Raw genomic sequence first — 19609 nt, forward strand, 5'->3', positions numbered from 1 at the left:
GATTCAGTAGAGCCAAGTTAATGAAACAATAGGTGAGGGCGCCGCAACCTCAGCACCGTCCGTTTGTGGTTGGTCACAGGTAGGGCGGGCTTGGATGCGCACCGATCGCAACCACATCACAGCCAGGATGACAAGCCTTTTTACAAATGGGTATTTCGGAGAACTATCAAGATTCATATCGTCTAAAGTGCATGACTGTTTACTCATCACTATTGAGAACGACCTCAACGCTACAAAATAGCACGTAGGAGGAATAGTAGAAGAGACATTATCTAGATACCTGGGCATACTACCCGGATTATTTCATTAACAAGCACGACCTGGACAACAAGCATAATCACTCCAACACAACGCCATACACTCAAGCGGACCGAATCAGCGCCGTAATTGATGGTCGGACATGGAAGTCACAATGCTGGAAGGTACCGGACGGAAGCATCGAAAGTTTGGCCAACTGAGAGGATTTTCCATCTGAAGAAGATTCAGATCCGCTTTCTACAAAGTTGTCATAGTCCGAAGGCGAACGGTGTTGGAATTAAGATTTACTACTGCCCTATCCAATGCACAGATGGCCGAGACACTAGCAACCACGAGACTAAGATAAAACGTTAAGGTTCGTGTGCGTCCTGGAGGCTTGAGCCAGTCAGACCCGTTCTGCGATCTCCAGCTCCACGCCATCTTCGAAAGTCAGCTTCAAACAAATCTTTGGTGAGATGTCATGTCCTTACCAGCCTGTTCTAGAGACGATTGTCGCATTTCTGCATTTACCTGGATCGACTCTTTCCATGGGACGATCTTGAGGAGAGAGTGCGCATGCTCGAATAGTAGAGTCAAGAGTCGAAGTATAACCATCAATATGACCGAGACCAATACGAATGACTTCGGATTGCGGTCAAATGCAAATATGTCCTTTTCGGAGCCGAAGTATTGGAGGACCATCTGTAATGGCGTTGTGAAGAGGAGCAACTGGAGCATTATCAACAAGCAGACAGCTTAGCTAGGCTCTCAGACCCACCTCAACGCTCACGCGCGTACTACTGCTCGTCTTCGCAGCAGCGGCTTGGTTCGCTAGGGCGGCATTCATGCTCAGTTCATTGATCTCGCGCATCTTGTCGCTGAGAATGCTCGTACGTTGATTCAACTTGTGTGCTCGCTCGCTCAGGTCGTGATTATCCATGCTGATCTTGTTGCTGTCCTTGCTGAGTTGATTGCTTTCAAGGTTGAGTTTGTTGCTCTCTCTGTTCAACCTGTGGCTCTCCGTGTTCAGCTCGTTACTCTCGACCGTTAAGTCATGACTTCGCATGCTAAGCGCATTGTTTTCTCTGTTCAGTTGAATGCTCTCGAATGTCAACCGGTTAGCCTCTAGATCTAGTACGTGACCCAGCTAGGTTTGCTATTAACTAGGTGATTATTTGGAGCATTCGTCGACTTACATGGCTGGAAATATGTGTGCAAGAGGCACTCAGTGATCCGAGTCTCAGGTGGAGATCTGCGAGCTTTTGGAAAGACTCCTTGATCTCGGCGTGAACGGAAGCGATGTAGCGACCGGTCATATCGGAAAAGTAGCACTTATCTCCTCCAGATTCTTCGAACCTTCTGTAAGCGCGGAGTGTCATAGATAAGGAGTCTTGAAGCGTGCGTAGGAGTTGTATTGCTTGGAGTGTTCGGTCCAATGATTTGCGTAAAGCCCCAGGATCGGTGATCGACTGGTTCATACTGTCAAAGCAGAGATCGCTAGACTTCTGGAAATGAATTAAGTTAGGCCAAGTCTTGAGCTCAACGCGATACTGACCCATGTTTCGATTGCATCTTCGACTGTACGGACGAGATACTGCCATTCCTTCCATACCAGCTGGCAGCGTATTGAGAGGACTTTCAACCAGTACTTACGTGCATCCCATTCTGGCGTATTTGCGTCTACGGCATAGTGAAAACTGTTTTCAGCTGCCAGGAAATCCTGCTGAAACTGGTTTTCGGTCTCCTCTTCAGTTTCGCTATCATCAGCATATTCTTCTTCCTCTTTTTCTTCTTCTTCTTCCTCTACCTCAATGCCGGTATTGACAAAAGCACACCCAGTCCACTGAGTGTCACTCCAGCCGCATACAACAACGCTGACATTGGCTTCTTGAATGAGGTGCTGAGAGATATCATCGTTGGAAGACGACTGTGACCCAAGACATGCCAAGTCGAGCAAAACTCTATCCACGCTCTTATGCTTAACTCCAGTAGCGTTGCCAATAGATGTAGGCTTGACTTTCCTTAACGTCAAATACGCTAGGTGAAATTCTAGACAGAATGACGTCCAACCGTGCACCTGCTTCTTGTATAAGTAAGGGTACTTTTGATTCGAAATTAGAGAACACGCAGCTCGCACGCACCGGGATCTGCACCCGAATTGATGTTTCCATAGCAATGTGTCGACAGATTGCATCGCGCAGATAAGTCTTTTGGTGCGACAACGTGGAAACGGCGAGAGCTCGAACGAAACTCGGGGTAAGCTTGGAAACGTAGCTATGGTTTGATGAGCAAGCTGTGAAGTGGGAAGTACAGTTGTTGGTCATATGTTGGCTTACACCAAGCGCCGGTCAACATTCGCAAAACCCGGAAGCTCATAACGCTGTGTTTGTCAGTGACTTACGTGTAGAACGTGGGTTTATGAAGTACCTTCTGTGTCAGAGCTGAGCAAAGATCCGTTGCACTCATCCTATTTGGATATTTCCTTCCTTGAGATGTACAGTACTCACGGTCATCCAACCAAGCCCACGTTGTGGTATTAGTTCTAAGTGATTCTTCACTCTCTTCGCTGGAGAAAAAGCGCCTCACGACTCTTGCCTCCCATGTAGAGATGGATCCGTCCCAGTCGTCGAGAAAGTCATGGCTGAGCTCATCGTTAAACAAGGCATTGGTTTCTTGCATCTGGTGTCGTTAAAACGTCATCGAGGAACTGGCGCTATTATTGGGACCACCTACTTCTGCCTCTGCATTACGGATATTCGTGCCATCCTTGATAAGCTTCTCCCTTTCTTCAACATAGCCCTCTACGTTGATCCCACCACATGTTTTGTTGTCATTCTTCCGCTCCTTTATGTTGTCAGCCTCATTGTCAATGAATCTCCGAAACTCCACAAGCGTCACGTCACCAGTGCAGCGACGCTGGAGAAATATCGGATCCCAGTATTTCCCATGTTGAGCACGTTCATTGTCTCTGCAGCTCCTCCGCACCACGATGTTTCGTTTTCTTGTATTACGACCAAACGATCGCTTCTTTGGAAACATGAATACTTGTCGTCGGAGTGAATGTTGTCGCCTAGATCTGCAACTGTGCGGCTATACGCCAAACTGTGTTGTGGGATTCGCGTGATGAGCTCTAACAGGGCATCTTTCGAAATCAACCGTTATCAAGTTGTGTTCCAGGAAGATAAGAAATTAGAAAACTTAGACTTTCAGCCTAACGAGGGTACCAGAAGACGCTGCGGTGAGAAGACGACCTATCTTCATTGTTATATCTGGCAAAATGGCTATCTAAGCGCGTCGACTAATAGACGTATGTAAGATGCGTAGCATTTGGAATCATCCGCGTCTCCAGGTAGGCTTCATGTCAGGCTTTCTCAGCCTAGCTTGATCATTGGATATGGTGGTATCAGAATCTGGGGCGAGACATAAAGGACGCATGCGACAAAACAGAATCTGCCACCTGTCAACCTTGGGCAACCCGTCACTGCTTGTACAACTTCCGGTGTAGATTGAGAGGCAAGTTGGTGTTTGCTGGCATGACCATCACTCTTCAAAAGATAAGCGTCCTTTCAAAGAGGTGTATGCACCTCAAAACACGAGCGTGATCATTCGCATAATCACGGTGTACAGCCCTTGGCCCTCCACATGAACAACGCTCATTCAGGCTATACGTGCTCATTCCTTGTTGGATGGAGGCTCTCCACTGCTATTTCTTGTCATCGGTGACGGAAAACAAGATCTCCTTAATGGACGTAGGCTGCATTTGAGGGCTGATAATCTATCACGATGACGCTTGCCTCTAGGGTTTACCTAAGCACAACACTCCCAGCGACAAGCAATAACCTTTCAAAGGTTTTGAAGCTAATACCGGTCAAAGAACAATTGGGGGTCTGAGAGATGGTATTGAGGGTTGCGTTGGCCGGGATGAATGGACTAGCTAAGCTTGGAGCTTAGCAGCCTGCCTATGACGACTGCTGACATTATCGCCCTCGGCTTTTCGGACGAGGCACTGCATCAACACCAATTGCTCTTTGACTTTAAAAAATGATACCTCGAACCCTCTCAATTCTTGCATTGGCCATCAGCGCCCTCGCTGTCGTCCCACCACCCCAATCACCACTTGAGCCTACCGTCCTCGACCCGTACGCGTCAAAAGACCTCCTGTACCTCCACCGCAAACTCGTCAAAACTGAATCCATAACTGAAAACGAGAAAGATGTTGGCGACTGGCTTGCCAAATATCTCCGCGCACACGATTGGACCGTCGAGAAGCAGGAAGTATCCAAAGACCGATACAACCTCTTAGCCTACGGCAGCAAGCGCGAAACTACGATCGTACTATCATCGCATATCGACACGGTGCCACCGTACTGGCCGTACTACTACAATGAGACGACCGACATCATTGGCGGCAGAGGCAGCGTGGATGCGAAAGGCAGTGTCGCACCCATGATCACCGCAGCGCAAGGCATAAAAGGGCATCTACAAGACGATATATCCTTGCTCTTCGTCGTTGGTGAAGAAACAGGCGGCGACGGCATGCGCGCTTTCAGCGACTGGGACAAGCGCCCATCGTCACACGAGATCGTCATCTTTGGAGAGCCCACGGAAGCGAAACTCGTTTGTGGACATAAGGGCATGCTGGGCTTCTCGGTCAAAGCCACGGGCAAAGCGGCACATTCAGGATACCCGTGGTTGGGCGTCAGCGCAAATGACATCATGGTGGAGGCACTGGGCGAGCTCCTCAAGCTGAGGGAGCACCTCCCTTGGAGCAAGAAATACGGCAACACGACTATGAACTTTGGACGCGTACAGGGTGGTGTTGCAGCCAACGTTGTCGCCGAAACCGCGACTGCAAACATCGCGACGCGCCTCGCCGCCGGAACCCCCGATCTCGTTCGCGGACAAATTATCGACGCACTCAAGGACGTCAAGGCCGCCGCGCAGAAGGAAGGCGGAGATCTGGAAGTACAATGGGGAAGCGAGGGATACGGAGTTGTGGATATAAACTGTGATATTGAGGGCTTTGAGACAATGACTGTCAACTACGGGACGGATGTGCCATGGCTCTCTGGTGACCACAAGAGGTACCTGTACGGTCCAGGCTCTATTTTCGTCGCGCATTCAGATCACGAGGCGCTGAAGAGGAAAGAGCTTGAGCAGGCTGTTCTAGATTATCGTCGCCTCATTATCAAGGCGACAGAGGTCAGGGAGAAGGAGCGACAAATGCAGAGCGAAGACCAGATTGAGCTATAAGGTGAGATAGAGATATACATATGAATTGTGCATAGCCAGATACCCAAACGCAACCAGTCTTTTCCTTCACTTCGAGTATCACTATCTGGTGTACCCCCACATTTAGTCTACCAGGAGAAGAGTCTCGCTCAATACAGGCAGGTCTGAAAGCAGGTGCTCAATGCCCCTTCCCGAGTTCCACCTCTGACTTTTGACGGCCGAGGAGCGAACTGGATAGATGGCATGACAATTGTTCTTGCGCATTATCCCCATGTTTGAGGGTCAGAGCGAACCAGCAATGGGAGAGAATGCGTGGTCCGTCTGGGATCTGTTCGTTGCGCTGGTGAAGAAGGTACGACAGAGGGAGATGAGAGATGCCTTGTTCCACGCACGGTTCGGGGGGAGGTAGGCCCGAAGACGATAAGACAGATAGCAATCAAAATACTTCATGGTGAAATGGTAAAGGAGGAAGGAGCGATGACACCACGCTATGCATTCAACTTACCCAACGCCAATGATGCTAGCCTTTCGCACTTCATATCGTACATCTACTTTTACAGTCATGATATCGTCAATCGAGAGACTCAGCTTGCGATAGCAGGCACGTCGTCCTCCTTTTGCGCAATACCCTCTGCCTCTTCGGCAGCCTTTGCGCTCTCTGACATACCCAGATCCCTGAATTGCCAGCCATCGACTTCCTTAACCCAGTCCTTGCGCTCGCCCAAGATGGCGACACTGCTCTCCTCGGCACGCTTGACAAGGAACTGGTCTGCTACGGCCTGTACCTGCTCAGCCGTGACATCGAGCAGACGCTCGCGACGCGTCTGCAGCATGTCATCTGTGACACCGGACAGGAACAACCTCATGCCTTCGCGGCTAACACTCTGTGGTGCGTCGTATCCTTGGAATGTGCTTAGTTTAGCTTCTTCGAGGTCTTGAGGTGTCCATGCGCGGTCTCGCGCCCATTGACCTGCTTCAGCCATGATTTTCATGCTGTTCTGCGGATTGGGATCGCGGTACGAGTACATGCCAAATAGACCACCAAGACCACGGGCGTAGGCACCACCTCCATAAGCGCCACCCTTCTCACGGATCTCAGGATGGAGTTGCTTGAAAGTGAGGAGCTTAGCAAGGACCTCGAGAGGTGCGCTGGAGGCATCGGTGTAGGCTACTGTCGGCACAGCGCGGGCAGAATAGTAGACTTGGTAAGGAAGAGGGAAGAATGACTTTGCGTTGCGGGGGTACTGCTTCTGCTGTGATGTTGTCGGTACAGAAACGTCCTTTGGTAAGGTGTTCAAGAAGCGTTGGAGTGCTTCCTGGTTTGACGTTGAGCTATCGTTACTGCAGTTGATTGCTACGCGGAGCTGATTGCTGTTTGCGATAGTAAAGGACTGGATGGCTTTGAGTTTCTGGATGACCTCGTCGAGTGATTCTTGCGATGCGAGAGCCGTCATGACTTTGACTTGGGTAAGGCCTCCAGTCTCTTCCGCCAATCGGCTGACAGGACTGATGCCAGCTTCGGCGTATCTCATAGCATAAGAGTGGCCAGACTCTGCAATGGAATTGATGGCACCGCTTGCTGCACTCTGTAAGAGCTCTCTGATCTTCTTGCCCGCTTCAGGGCCGTCAAAGTCCGTTTCTTGTATGATGGTCCGGAGAAGCTCGTACATGTCGGGGATGTTGCGATCGAAAGCGTATCCTGAGAATGCCATGCCCTCTTCGTACGCGTTGAGTGACAACGGTGATTGTGACGAGTGGTATCCTACGGAAATACCGCCTGTCTTTAGCTTGATCAGTTCCTCAAGCTGTTCCATCGTCTTGTCCTTGGTACCAAGACGCATGATAGCGCTAGTGAACAGTGGAATCATTTCTCGTAGCTCGTCTGGAAGGTCTTGCAGTTTGTGCACCGCACGGAAGTAAGTCAGACCGTTGGTGGGGGCCTCACGCCATTGGACCTTCACGCCATCCAGCTCGGTGTGTCGCAATGGCTTCCTCTCTTTCTCTCGTGGAATGTCCTTTACGTGAACAGTGGGAAGACAGCTCAAATCCTCGTTCCTGGCCTTCTCTTGGACCTCTAGCAATTGGAGCTCTCGTTCCTCCAAATACTTCTGTGCCTCCTGTTCGCTCGGGAACTGTTTTGTAGTCTCCGCAATCTTCGCTGCCAGGCGCTGGCTTTCTTCGTCTACGAGCTCCTGGCTGAATGTCTCCGAAGGCTGCATAGTGAAAGTCAGGGTCTTGTCGTTGAGAAGGTACTTCTCAATCAAGCTCTCCAGGTAATCGCCTTCAGCATACTTCTGCTGGAAAGCATTGACAGTATCTTGCCATGCGAGGGCTTCCATCGGGTCGATACCGTTGAACCAGCCTGGCTTCAGCCTTTGGAGGATACCCATGCCAAAGTTGGCAGTCTTGTGCTTGAGCGAAAGTTCCAGCTGATGCAGGATGCCATCAACCTTGATCTTGTCGAAACCGTTTTTGCGCGCTTCGAGAAGGGTCTCGGCTATGGCTTCGCGAACTTTGCCTACGTCGTCTGCTTTGACAGCGTCTAGTCCAATGGAGAACACCCCTCGTCTGCCTGCACTGTCGTAGCCGGTGTTGGCACTGAAATCGGCACCAAGTCCAGACTCCACAAGATTGCGGTACAGAGGCGAGCCATACCCACTCATAAGCAGACTGCTCAGCACACCAAGCGCAAAGTTCTCCACGGCGTCTGCAGTATCTCCCATCAACCATGTGACTGAAGTCTTGTACTGTCTGTCCTGAGGTACCAATGGGTCCAAAGGACCGGCAACCGTAACCTGCTTCGGGCCGTCCAGAGTTATTGGTGCCTTCACTTCCTGATCCACGGCTATCTTGTCAAAACTGTTCAAGCGACTGTCCACCTCCTTCAGATGCTCGACCAGAGGCATGTCTCCGTAGGTGAGAATCTTAGCGTTGCTGGGATGGTAGTGGTCGGCATGGAACTTCCGAAGCTGCTCCCAAGTTAGGTCGGTAATCTTCTGTGGGTCGCCGCCAGAGTTGTTGATGGCCGGGTAGAGGTGGTCCTGGAACTTGGTGTAGAACAAGTAGCTTGCATCCGACATCTGACCCTTCATCTCATTGTACACCACGCCCTTGAACACGATGCGCTTCGCATTCGGGTCCTCTGACTCTTTTGCCAATGGGTTCTCGGGCCCTAGCCGCCACCCCTCCTGCGTGAAATCGTTCTCCTTGAGCAGCGGGTGTAGCGTCGCATCGAGGTATACGGACATGAGGTTCTTGAAGTCTTGCGCGTTTGTCGTGGCGAACGGATAGCCAGTGTGGTCGGCGAACGTCCAGGCATTCATGAAGTTGGAAAGTGAGCGGGGCAGCATCTTGAAGAAGGGGTCGCGAATGGGGTACCTGGAACGTCAGCGATAGAATGAGCGCACTGAAAGTCTATCTTACCTCTCACTACCACATAATGTGGTGTGCTCGAGAATGTGCGGCACTCCAGTGGCATCCGGCGGGTTGGTCTTGAAACCGATGGAGAAGACATTGTTGGCATCCTCACGGGCAATGTGCAGATACTCGGCGCCAGTCTTGTCATGTTGAAGGTGCAAAGCCGTCAACTCCAGCTCTGGTACCTGCTTGACGCGCTTGAGCGTGAAGCCATGCAGCTGCTCGCCGACATTCGGAAAGTTGGAGACATCGGTAACGGCGGCATATCCACGCCGAGAGAGAGTGGACAATCGTTGAGGGGTTATCGTGGCATTTCGAGGGCTCTGAAACTGCCGACCAACGGAACGCAGCATGTTTGGAATAGAGGATTGATGACAGAATGTCGCGCCGCCTCACAGAAATGTCAGAGGCACCCGCCTTCGATGACGCCTGTCGCGCCGATTGGCCGAGGGACCCCATACCAAAAGAGATTAGCCCGCAAAATTACTAAGACGGAAGAGTGCACCTGTATGGGCGGTTGATGCGTTATACGACTGGAGACAGGTCGGATTGGCTACTTTGTCACTGATCTCATCTGCCAGGTCCGATATTGAAGCTCGTGGGCGTTGTGGAGACTACCAGGTGTCTTGTGCCTTTCCGCGATCGACCAGACCACCGACTCCCTCCCCTCCTTCCTCTTCAACACCCGCCACGAGACATTGCCCGATCCGACCCCGACGACTGCATGACCTGACACTTCACATATTGCTACACCATACCCGTTGACGCCACCTGCACTGCGCTGGACCTCTGTTTTCACCCGAAGCAGTTCCGAGACGTCAGCGGAGAACTTCTACCTTCTGGACGCGCATTGTAGAGAGGCGGCCGCTGCAAGACGGATGCGCAACTTGGCTGCATAGGGGACCACGCTGGGGATACATGAGATTGAGTGCATAGGCGGAGGAACCATCGGGGGCAACACGAGGGGATCCACAGCTGAAGCGCTACACGGAAGAGTCACGACTTCATGGCAACAGTCGCCCAACAGCGCCAGCCGACGTCTGCCCAGTCCCGACCACACCACGAAGCAAGCCGCAGTGCATCTGCCTCTCCTGCAAACATGGCACCCGCACAACACAACCCGGCGCCTGCGCCTGCCAAAAAGGGCAAGGGCAAGAAGGCGACAGACCCCTCGGAACAGCAGAAGCAGATCCAGGCTAAGATTGCCCAACTCGAGCTGGATCAGGCAGGGGACAAGGAGCAGGAACTAGAAATCGGTGCGTCTACATCTTGCGACGGAGCTGCGGAAGAGGGGACATTCTGGGTGGCGCAGTCGATGTCTGGGGCTCTATCATGTGAATCGCTGGCTGACGTATGGCATGGACAGAACGCGAAGTCAAGAAAGCAAACCGTGAACTCTCCTCGCTCCTTTCCAACATGGACGGCCCGCTGTCTCGTCTCGAAGTCGTACAGAAACGATATACCGAACTCCTATCCGATATGAAGCGCACGGAGCGCGAACACCAGAAAGCGAAGAAGCGCGGAGATCAACTGCAAAAAGAGAAGGATGCGCAAAGGTCTGAGCTGAACAAGGTCACGACGATGAAGGATAAACTCGACAAACTGTCGCGTGACTTTGCAAAAGAAAACAAGAAACTCAAGGACGAACTACACAAGATTGAGAGCAGCGAATCAACCGCCAGGCAGGAACTGCACGAGCGTCTTGAGCACCTTGTCAACGACGTGGATGATTGCATAGCAGCTGCAAATGGGCCGGAACCTCAGAATCAAGCCGAGCAAGAGCTAGATGAACTGTAAGTCTGGCGCACTCGGCCTTTGCGGCACGAACTGACCCAACTAGGTTTCGTCAAAAGTTCAAGTCGTTCATTGACCAGTACGAGCTGCGCGAACTGCAATACCACTCGATGCTCCGACTCAAAGAGCTCGAAATACAGTATCACGCCGCTCGTTTGGAGCAGCAGCGCAAACAACAGGAAGCGGAGTCGTCAAAGTCGCATCAGTTGACCCGTCAAGTGTCAACGTTTTCCCAGACCGAGACTGAGCTACGTACGCAGCTCAACATATACGTGGAGAAGTTCAAACAGGTAAGTCAACCCGTTAACCCCTCGTTGGTCTGTATCATCATGGTTAATACTGACCAGATGCAGGTCGAGGAAACGCTCAACAACTCGAACGATCTTTTCCTCACTTTCCGCAAGGAGATGGAAGAAATGTCCAAGAAGACTAAACGTCTCGAAAAGGAGAACCAAAATCTACAACGCCACAAGGATATTACCAACCGCAATATTGGCGAAATGGTGGAAGAACGCCAGAAAATGCAAGAAGAGCTTGCCAGGAGGACCAAAGAAACCGAAGACCAGCGAAAGAAGATTGCTCGTCTGGAAACGTTATGTCGTGGGATGCAAGCACAGGGTCGGGGGCAGGTACCGATGCACGAGCTGGATCACGAGGAGCACGACGAGGAGGATGAAGAGGTTACGGAGAGTGAGTACGAATACGAGGACGAAGATAGCGCAGAGTACGACGACGATACTGAGGAAGACGGTGTTGAACCGGCACCTGAGCGTCGACCATTCGGGCCTGTCCCGCCACCTCCACCGCAGCCTCAAGCTGCGCAGGGAAAAGTCAACGGGCACACACAAGCCAATGGGCAAATGAATGGAGTCAAACGCTAATAGCAATATCATAGACACTCACTCTTCGTTCCAGCCATCTCTTTGAAAATCTGCAAATGTCGCTTCTAATATGCCATTTCTAACAGAACTTGCACGTTGTTTTGAGGACATCATAGCGTAGCTAGATCGTATTGATGAAGGACATAAGTGGATGAACATCACCATGAGCAGGACGTCCGACTTTCATGCATTGGAGGAAGCAGAACATGGGGAGACCTAGTGGTAGAGCAAGGTGGCTGTATACACTATGTGCACATAAGCTCGATGTCTGAACTCGACTACAAACATGTTGATCGTAGTAGCTTTCAGCATGGTTCCTGACAATGACACTGTTATTGTATCCAATAAAATGGCTCCGAAATCATGACAGTTCGCATCATGGGCAATGGCTAGAATGATTTGCTAGTCTCGAGTGTTGAACATTCTTCACGTATACATTGTTGTTCCATGAGAGACGGGTGAATCTCGGTAACGGTGAACTGTAAGAGACGTTGACGAGTCGAATCGTAGATGCCTCGGCTCATGCACCCACGTTTTCCCCGCAAAACCCCTGGCTGTCGAGCATACCTCCAGGCACGGCCGCTATTTAGCATCCACATGCCCATGCTCGCTATGCCGTCACATACAGCTTCAGCTCTGTCAGAAGCATACCACTTGAACCTACGTTCGGAGTATCCGACGTGATAATTTTATCTTCCTTCAAACATCCGCCATTCAATCACTACGGCCTACACCATCATGTCGCCCCCGTCATTGCAAACGCCGCTTTCGAAGCTGCTGGGCATCCAGTACCCAATAATACTCGCCGGCATGGCGCGCACATCTGGTGGTCCCCTCGCGGCTGCCGTATCAAACGCTGGCGGCCTGGGCGTGATTGGAGGTCTAGGATACACCCCTGAACAGCTTCAATCCATCATCGACGACCTCAAGTCAAACCTCCGAGACAAGAACTTGCCGTTCGGTGTCGACCTCGCGCTTCCACAAGTCGGTGGTAGCGCACGAAAGACGAACCATGACTACACACATGGACAGCTCGACGATCTCATCGAAGTCACAATCAAGAATGGCGCGAAGCTGTTCGTCAGCGCTGTTGGTGTACCACCCGAGCGAACGATCAAGAGGCTGCACGAAGCAGGCATTCTGATTATGAACATGGTCGGACACCCCAAGCACGCGAAGAAGGCACTAGATGCAGGTGTGGATATTGTATGCGCTCAGGGTGGAGAAGGCGGAGGACATACCGGGGACATCGCGAACAGCATCCTGATTCCATCCGTCGTGGACATCGCACGCAAATACAAGAGCCCCCTCACAGGTCAACCAGCCATGGTAGTGGCAGCAGGAGGAATCTACAACGGCCGCAGCCTGGCAAGCAGTTTGATGCAAGGCGCACAGGGTGTGTGGGTTGGTACACGCTTCGTCGCGTCCACTGAGGCCGGCTGCTCGCAAATGCACAAGGAAAATGTAGTTACTGCCGACTTTACAGACACAGGCCGGACACTAGTTGTCAGTGGCCGACCATTGCGCGTCAAGTACAACGAATACATCAAAGAGTGGCATGAGCGCGAGGACGAGATCAAGAAGCTGACGGATGCGGGTATTGTGCCGCTGGCGAAGGACATGGACGATGGGAAGGATGTGGATATTCCGTTCTTGATGGGCCAGGTTGCGGGGGTAATCGGCGATATTAAGCCTGCAAAGGAAATTGTGGACGAGATGGTGCAAGAGGCCGTCGACATGCTGAGGCTAGGGCAGACATATATCGGAGGGCCGAGTAGTAAACTGTAGATGATAATTGCCGACTTGATGTGTCTCAATGTTGGTTCCTCGGATTTCGGTTCTTGTGGTACAAGGTACTTTTGTGTAACACCAACGCAAGAAGCGAATACTTCTTCCCGGACTTCTTCGGCATTGATTTGAATAATGTGTCGTGTGTCTGCTAGTGACTGGTACGCTACAAACAATGATAAACCGCCCATCGCCATGTAGCCGTCGCTATGCCTTGGTCGTCCCACCCCTTCCCAGAGAAGCGGCATGTGGATGATCTGCGACCAGGATCGCGCTCCCCGAATCCATGGCAGCACCGGAAGCTCAGGAGAGATCTGACGGTAGGCCGCATCCCCTCCGCAGTATTCACAATTAATACACTTTGTTGCCATCCCCGGTCGGCCAAAAGCTAGTATTGTTATCCTCGCACATCTCGAACGCCCTAGGCCCCTGGCGTTTGCGGCTATCTCCACTTTCGCTGCGACAGGACCCGTTCCTCTCTTCCGCGGCGCTCGCTCGCCAGACCGAACTCCTGCAACCCATAGATGACGCTGGTTGCGCAGGCGACACCACGGAGCAGCGGCGCATCATTCCATGCAGTCAAATCTCAGAGCCCAGGCTGAGATTCAGGCCCAGAGGAAGAAGGTATGTACTGTCCCGTTGCTGCCAAACCGCGCTTGTGCGCCGCAACAAGCAAAACATCCAGGCGCATGCCTGGCATTCCGAGCACGACTGATGCTGAGACTGGAATTATAGCAGCTTGCGAATTCGTATAAGCAGTTACTCGAGTAAGCCTTTTCCTTTCTTTTGCGCGCCGAGTGCGTGTTTCACCCGCGGTAATTTGCTGACACGGGAACAGTGAGTTCGCCGCGACCGACCTCAAGACCGTCGGCAACTATACACTGGGGAAACTTATAGGCAAGGGGAGTTTTGGCAAGGTCTACTTGGCATCGCACAAACTCAGCAATGGCTCAAAGGTACCGTGACCACAGTTTCCATGGAGGAACCACGCTCACCACGAACAGGTCGTGCTCAAGAGCGCGAAGAAGGACGACGCCAATCTCGCGCGCGAAATCCATCACCACCGCCAATTCATACACCCACACATCGCCCGCCTGTACGAGGTCATAGTGACCGAGGAGCTGGTCTGGCTGGTACTCGAGTACTGTCAGGGCGATGAACTCTACAACTACCTCCTAGCCAAGGGCGCGCTCGAACCCTCCAGAGTCCAGAAAATATTCACGCAGCTCGTCGGTGCCGTGTCGTACGTACACAACAAGTCCTGCGTCCACCGCGACCTTAAACTCGAGAATATACTGTTAGACAAACATGGCGATGTCAAGTTGGTCGACTTTGGATTCACACGCGAGTACGAGGGCAAGTCCAACTACCTGCAGACATGGTGTGGAACCATCTGTTACAGCGCGCCGGAGATGCTCAAGGGCGAGAAATACGCGGGTGAAAAGGTGGATGTTTGGAGTTTGGGTATCATCCTCTATGCGCTTTTGGTCGGCGAGCTACCTTTCGATGAGGACGACGAGATGGTTACGAAGAACAAGATACTAAAAGAGGAACCAAAGTACCCGGAACACTTTCCACAGCAAGCAAAGGAGTTGTGCTCGTCGCTACTTTCAAAACGGCCGATCTTGAGACCTACATTGGCGGATATACTACAAAACCCTTGGTTGTCGGAACACGCGCCTCGCCAGCAGGAGATTTTGAAGCTGCAGCAGCCGGCGCCATTCTCGACCGAATTGGAGAAGGAGGTGTTGCACCGTATGCGTGCTGCTGGTGTGGATATTGACATGGTGATTGAGAACGTGCTGGCCCAACGATGCGACTCATTGGCTGGCTGGTGGGCATTGCTACTAGAAAAGGAAGAACGCAAGGCGAAAAGAAGAGAGCGCAAACGCAAAGAAAAGGAAGCAGAGGCTAAGAGCCTCAGACGATTGAGTGCTGCCAGTAGCCGGCTTGACAAACTTGCGCCTACCATCAGAGAGTCGGACGAAGAGGGCATACATGCTCCAACCACACCGAAGAGTCGCGGCAGGACTATCAACCGAAGCAGCTTGCATGGTTAGTATTGTGCCCGCCAACATGAAAACAGATCTAACTCCGAACAGGTGCTCCCGAGCTTCCAAAACTGCCGGAATCAATGACCTCTCCCAACCTTACCGTAGACGACAAGCCGCTGCCACCAATCGATACCCATCGAGGTCGAAAATCTCACTCTTCTTCACGTCCACCACTACCCGCGAAAGATCTGGATCGGCGGCGATCTCGCAGTAGCATGCTACAAGTTGTGTCCACAAACCCCGACCTTCTCTCTCCAAATGGCTTCGTGCCCAAGCGGCGCCGGAAGCAGCCGTTCATCAACCACCTTTTGTCACTCAGGAATTGGATAAAAGAAACGTCAAAACGAGCACGGTCGCCAGGTTCAAAGGCTAGCAGTGGACAGTCCCCAAAGATACCTCCAAGCACGTCTTCAGATTCAAGACGAAGGCAAAGTACAGCGAACCGTTCTTCTGTGCATACAAATCCCAAGTCTCCGCCAATGCCACACACACCAGGTCCCCGACCCCGAGGTTCAACTCACGGCTCAGGCTCCATGAGAAGGCTCTCGGCATCCCCTGCCCCACTGACACCGCGATCCTCGTATCGTCGTTCTTCTGGTGGTCTCCGAGGCCGGAAATCTACTTCCTCATCTGTGTCTTCGATCCGCAGTATGCCACACCACCACCATTCGCACTCGAAAGCTTCATCCACATCCTCTGCCTCACTTGTCTCTCCCGCTGTTTCTGTAAGCGGCCACTCACACAAGCCCTCCAAGTCCCCCCACAACAGCATCAAAGTCCTCCCTGCGACTCCAACTTCCTCAAGCTTCCCTTCCAACATTCGCCTTGTACGTTCTGGCTTCCCACCCGGCCTTAACGAGTCCAGCGCCGCTTTTGGAAACGGAAATAGCATTCCTCCACAATCACCTGGTCTCATCTTTGCAAAGAGGAAGAGGAGCCCTTTCAAAGGACCCATGCTTAATGTCAATACCGGTGTTCTGAATGGTGGCCATGCAAACGGTGGCGCATGGAGGAGCAGAAGCGGAGATAGCGGCATGGGTAGTAGAGGGACGAGTGTACAAGGACGTAGGAGTGGAGAGATATTGGGCATCACAGAAGAAGATGAGGAGGAAGAGGAAGAAGTTGAGGAGGTGGAGACATTTGGAGGAAAATTGGGCGAAGGCGAGTTTGTTGAAGAAGAAGGTCCTGCGCAGTTGACCCTACCTCAAGAGGAATTCAAAGAGAAGGCTTGATATTTGGAAAGATGGGTTTGAGAATGAAGAGGAGGCTTGAGGATTTTTGGTGAGATTGTGGAGGTTCAACCATTTCCGATCCCGGTTGTTGTTGCGTAGGGGACGTTCACTTCTCTTCGCTTCTTTTCTACTTCTTTGAACTTTTGCACTTTCACGGCATACATTCCCGGCGTTGGTCCATTTCTGGGATACCTATACACATGTTTATTTCATATTGTCTACTCATTCTAATCTCATAGATACGTACTTATACTATGCACATTTTTCGCTCATCATATCTATCACTCGCGCCAATATCATAATAGCATGTCCGGAACACATTCGAGGTTCGAGCGATATCCCAATTACCCTTAGATCTCTAGGCGATCTTCATACTGGGCTCCGGCAGCTTCCATCTTGTAAGCTGACCTTGTTGCAGTTGCGTATATACCCGAGAAGCAGCCAGCCTGGACTCTGTCGACGAATCGACGTCGGTATTGCACAAAGGTAGTTGTGGCCTCGTCGTACGAGCACATACCGGCCAAAACTGACTTCATTCGCACCCAGCCAATAAGTTTTTCATTCAAACATTATGATAACCATACTTTTCCTTGGATACGATCTCAAAGTACCGGAACCAACGATAATCGATAATGCAAGACGACGTCGTACAACGACACGTGTACACACATACACATGGAAGTACAGCAGTTGAATCAGTAAGGATATACTTGCGCTCGATGTAAGCTTTTTCGTTGCACACTGGCTTTTTAGAGGCGGTGTGATGTATATGCGGCGTCGGAGTCGATGGCGAATTTGGATACGTCGTGCAACAACGTACGACATCTGGTCTTGACAAAGTTCCGAGAATGATCTTCGTTGCAGAAAAGTACCGATGTTGCGGCTGAAGGTTATGTCGGTGACATTCGCACCGACATGTCGAAAGCGCACTACTCGTTCAGTGGAGTTAGATTAGTGACGTTTTGTTGCCTATGGCAGCTTCCTTATTGATCATAGATCTCGGAGGTCGTCTTCCGCACTACGCATTGACATGACGCCGAATGTGTGAGGTTTGCCATGTGATGCACACGAGGCAAAGGTCTAACAGCCGAAATGTGGGAGGTGGCGCATACGGTGGTAAGGGTACGGTAATGCTGTGGTACGCTGAGAGCCGCAAGGGCCATGAAACAGTAGACATGGGATTCCAGAGTTATCGCAGTACACGATTCTTGATAGGGATAGCTAGACCAGATGGAAAGAAAGGGTTGTAGTATTGTGTCCTTAAAGCAGACGCATGTTTCTCAAGTTGTCAGCGCTCAAGACGATCACAAGGGAAAAAGAGTGACAAGTACGCCACTTCGATGAGCTGCTTCCTCGGACGATGCAAGGTAAGCCGGGAAGATCAGTCTGTGCATCAGTGCATAAACGGCGTGCGCCCTCGCTACACTGTAGACAATGGTAGAAGCTTCTTGCACAAGCCAAGTATTGACCAGATTCGCCTGCGGGACCATGAACAATAATGACGTGCTCGTGTGGAGAGTTGGTAAGGTTCCATGTGACAACCTCGGGAGGCGTTGTCGATACAGGCGACGAATGACATGGGGAAAAGGCGTTGCGACCGTGTGATAGGTACCCGTGGTGGCTTACCATGTGGGTTGGGGCGTTTTCTGACCACACCAGTAATAAATCGCACTCCCCAACGACATCGCGTCGTGTCCATAAATGCTTGGCAAATGAAATTGCACATGTGAGATTTTACGGATATCGAGTTGGTGAAAGAGAAGGGACGGCAGCAACTGATGAGGTAAGATATTGGATTTTGCAGATGCATTGGTGGAGATATTTGACTGATGCAGAAAAGGTACAAGGGTTAGGTAACACACATGTATATTGATTCGCAATGAGCGAAGCTGTGTTCTTACATGACGATAGTGTGCGGGGCGTACTGCTGGTGTACGTCCTCTCCAAAGCTGGGTCGGTCGACAGGCATAACGCACCCAAGTCAAAGGAGATTGCGGCGCGGTGTTGGTGCGATCCTTTCGTCGTAATGCGCGTCCTCAAGAGTTCAGCGTTCAAACACCAAGCGATGTTTAGGCTTTGTACCTGCATCGGATGAACATGAGGTTAGATTGTGAAGCATTGAAATACTTGGTAGCCCCTGCATATGGCAGGATGCATTCATAAGGGCCGTCAGAGGGGTCATCAAGCGATATGGATCGGGAAGACGTAATATGATTTACCCGTCTTTACCGACGCGACGCGATCATGGAGGTTTCCATACGGCCGCGCGTGATGGGTACACATAATGGGACAGTAAGCTAATGGCTGGGCTGATTTGCGAGCTGCAGGCTGCAGGGTGGCCAGATATCCATGTCGACCATCGCGTCGCCATTCAGACGGTAGAGCCGAGCATTTACTAGGGTGCTAGTTTCGTAGACGTTCCAGGCCGGAAGCGAGCTCGTGACGGAGCATGAAGGGGCAGTGCCTAAAGCAGCATGTAGAACTATGCGCCAATGCTGCGGCAGCGGGACGGGTCAACGGGTGTTGTGAAAGGTCGAGTCCGAAGTCGTGCCGGTCGTAGTCACGATAAAGAAGCTCGAAATGTCAAGCAATGCAGCAAGGAGCATCTGAAGATTGCGATGGGGGTATTGAAAGGGTGGTTGGGGACGTTGGAAGCCTTGGGCGTGGGGTTGGTGGCATGTCTTGCGCGCACATGCCGCAACAGTACTGGTGGCTTGGAGATAAGGGCGGCCCGTGCACCGTTGGACTTGGGGAAGTTGCGCAAGCGCCACCAGGACTCGACACCGAGGTCGCCGTCGAATGTAGCGCCGGCAGCCAGCGCCTAAAGACGTTACTTAGTCCGACACGCGAGACGCAAATCTGGAGTGCTGTAGAATAGAGTTAAGTGACCGAGAGTGACATTTGGTCTGCGGTATTTAGGGCTGTTGGACCTGTGGCGGTTCGTCGGTGTCTGCCGCTCCCAAGAGTGGAGGCG

The 19609-nt window shown here is 51.6% G+C and overlaps 6 protein-coding genes across 6 annotated transcripts; 4 read left to right on the forward strand and 2 right to left on the reverse strand.

Annotated features, from left to right (window-relative positions):
* Positions 1–997: 997 nt before the first annotated feature.
* J4E82_003324 (uncharacterized protein) lies at positions 998–2408 on the reverse strand (the record flags this gene model as incomplete). Its single annotated transcript, XM_051729613.1, has 4 exons — positions 998–1384; positions 1434–1742; positions 1793–2314; positions 2379–2408. 4 exons carry the CDS (start codon positions 2406–2408, stop codon positions 998–1000), a joined length of 1248 nt encoding a protein of 415 aa, XP_051590647.1.
* Positions 2409–4278: 1870 nt separating this feature from the next.
* On the forward strand, positions 4279–5490 carry J4E82_003325 (uncharacterized protein; the record flags this gene model as incomplete). The annotated part of the gene is made up of 1 exon (XM_051729614.1): positions 4279–5490. One exon carries the CDS (start codon positions 4279–4281, stop codon positions 5488–5490), a length of 1212 nt encoding a protein of 403 aa, XP_051590648.1.
* Positions 5491–6053: 563 nt separating this feature from the next.
* Positions 6054–9239, reverse strand: CYM1 (Mitochondrial presequence protease; the record flags this gene model as incomplete). The annotated part of the gene is made up of 2 exons (XM_051729615.1): positions 6054–8847; positions 8893–9239. 2 exons carry the CDS (start codon positions 9237–9239, stop codon positions 6054–6056), a joined length of 3141 nt encoding a protein of 1046 aa, XP_051590649.1.
* A 746-nt stretch (positions 9240–9985) lies between these two features.
* Positions 9986–11561, forward strand: J4E82_003327 (uncharacterized protein; the record flags this gene model as incomplete). The annotated part of the gene is made up of 4 exons (XM_051729616.1): positions 9986–10142; positions 10253–10679; positions 10727–10970; positions 11034–11561. 4 exons carry the CDS (start codon positions 9986–9988, stop codon positions 11559–11561), a joined length of 1356 nt encoding a protein of 451 aa, XP_051590650.1.
* Positions 11562–12299: 738 nt separating this feature from the next.
* On the forward strand, positions 12300–13349 carry J4E82_003328 (uncharacterized protein; the record flags this gene model as incomplete). The annotated part of the gene is made up of 1 exon (XM_051729617.1): positions 12300–13349. The coding sequence occupies one exon, from the start codon at positions 12300–12302 to the stop codon at positions 13347–13349; it is 1050 nt and encodes a 349-aa protein (XP_051590651.1).
* Positions 13350–13922: 573 nt separating this feature from the next.
* Positions 13923–16635, forward strand: J4E82_003329 (uncharacterized protein; the record flags this gene model as incomplete). The annotated part of the gene is made up of 5 exons (XM_051729618.1): positions 13923–13973; positions 14085–14116; positions 14188–14305; positions 14354–15404; positions 15452–16635. 5 exons carry the CDS (start codon positions 13923–13925, stop codon positions 16633–16635), a joined length of 2436 nt encoding a protein of 811 aa, XP_051590652.1.
* Between the last annotated feature and the right edge of the window lie 2974 nt (positions 16636–19609).

This window comes from Alternaria postmessia (assembly GCF_024291825.1).
Source record: "Alternaria postmessia strain BMP 2775 chromosome Unknown scaffold_14, whole genome shotgun sequence".
Lineage (NCBI taxonomy): Eukaryota > Fungi > Ascomycota > Dothideomycetes > Pleosporales > Pleosporaceae > Alternaria > Alternaria postmessia.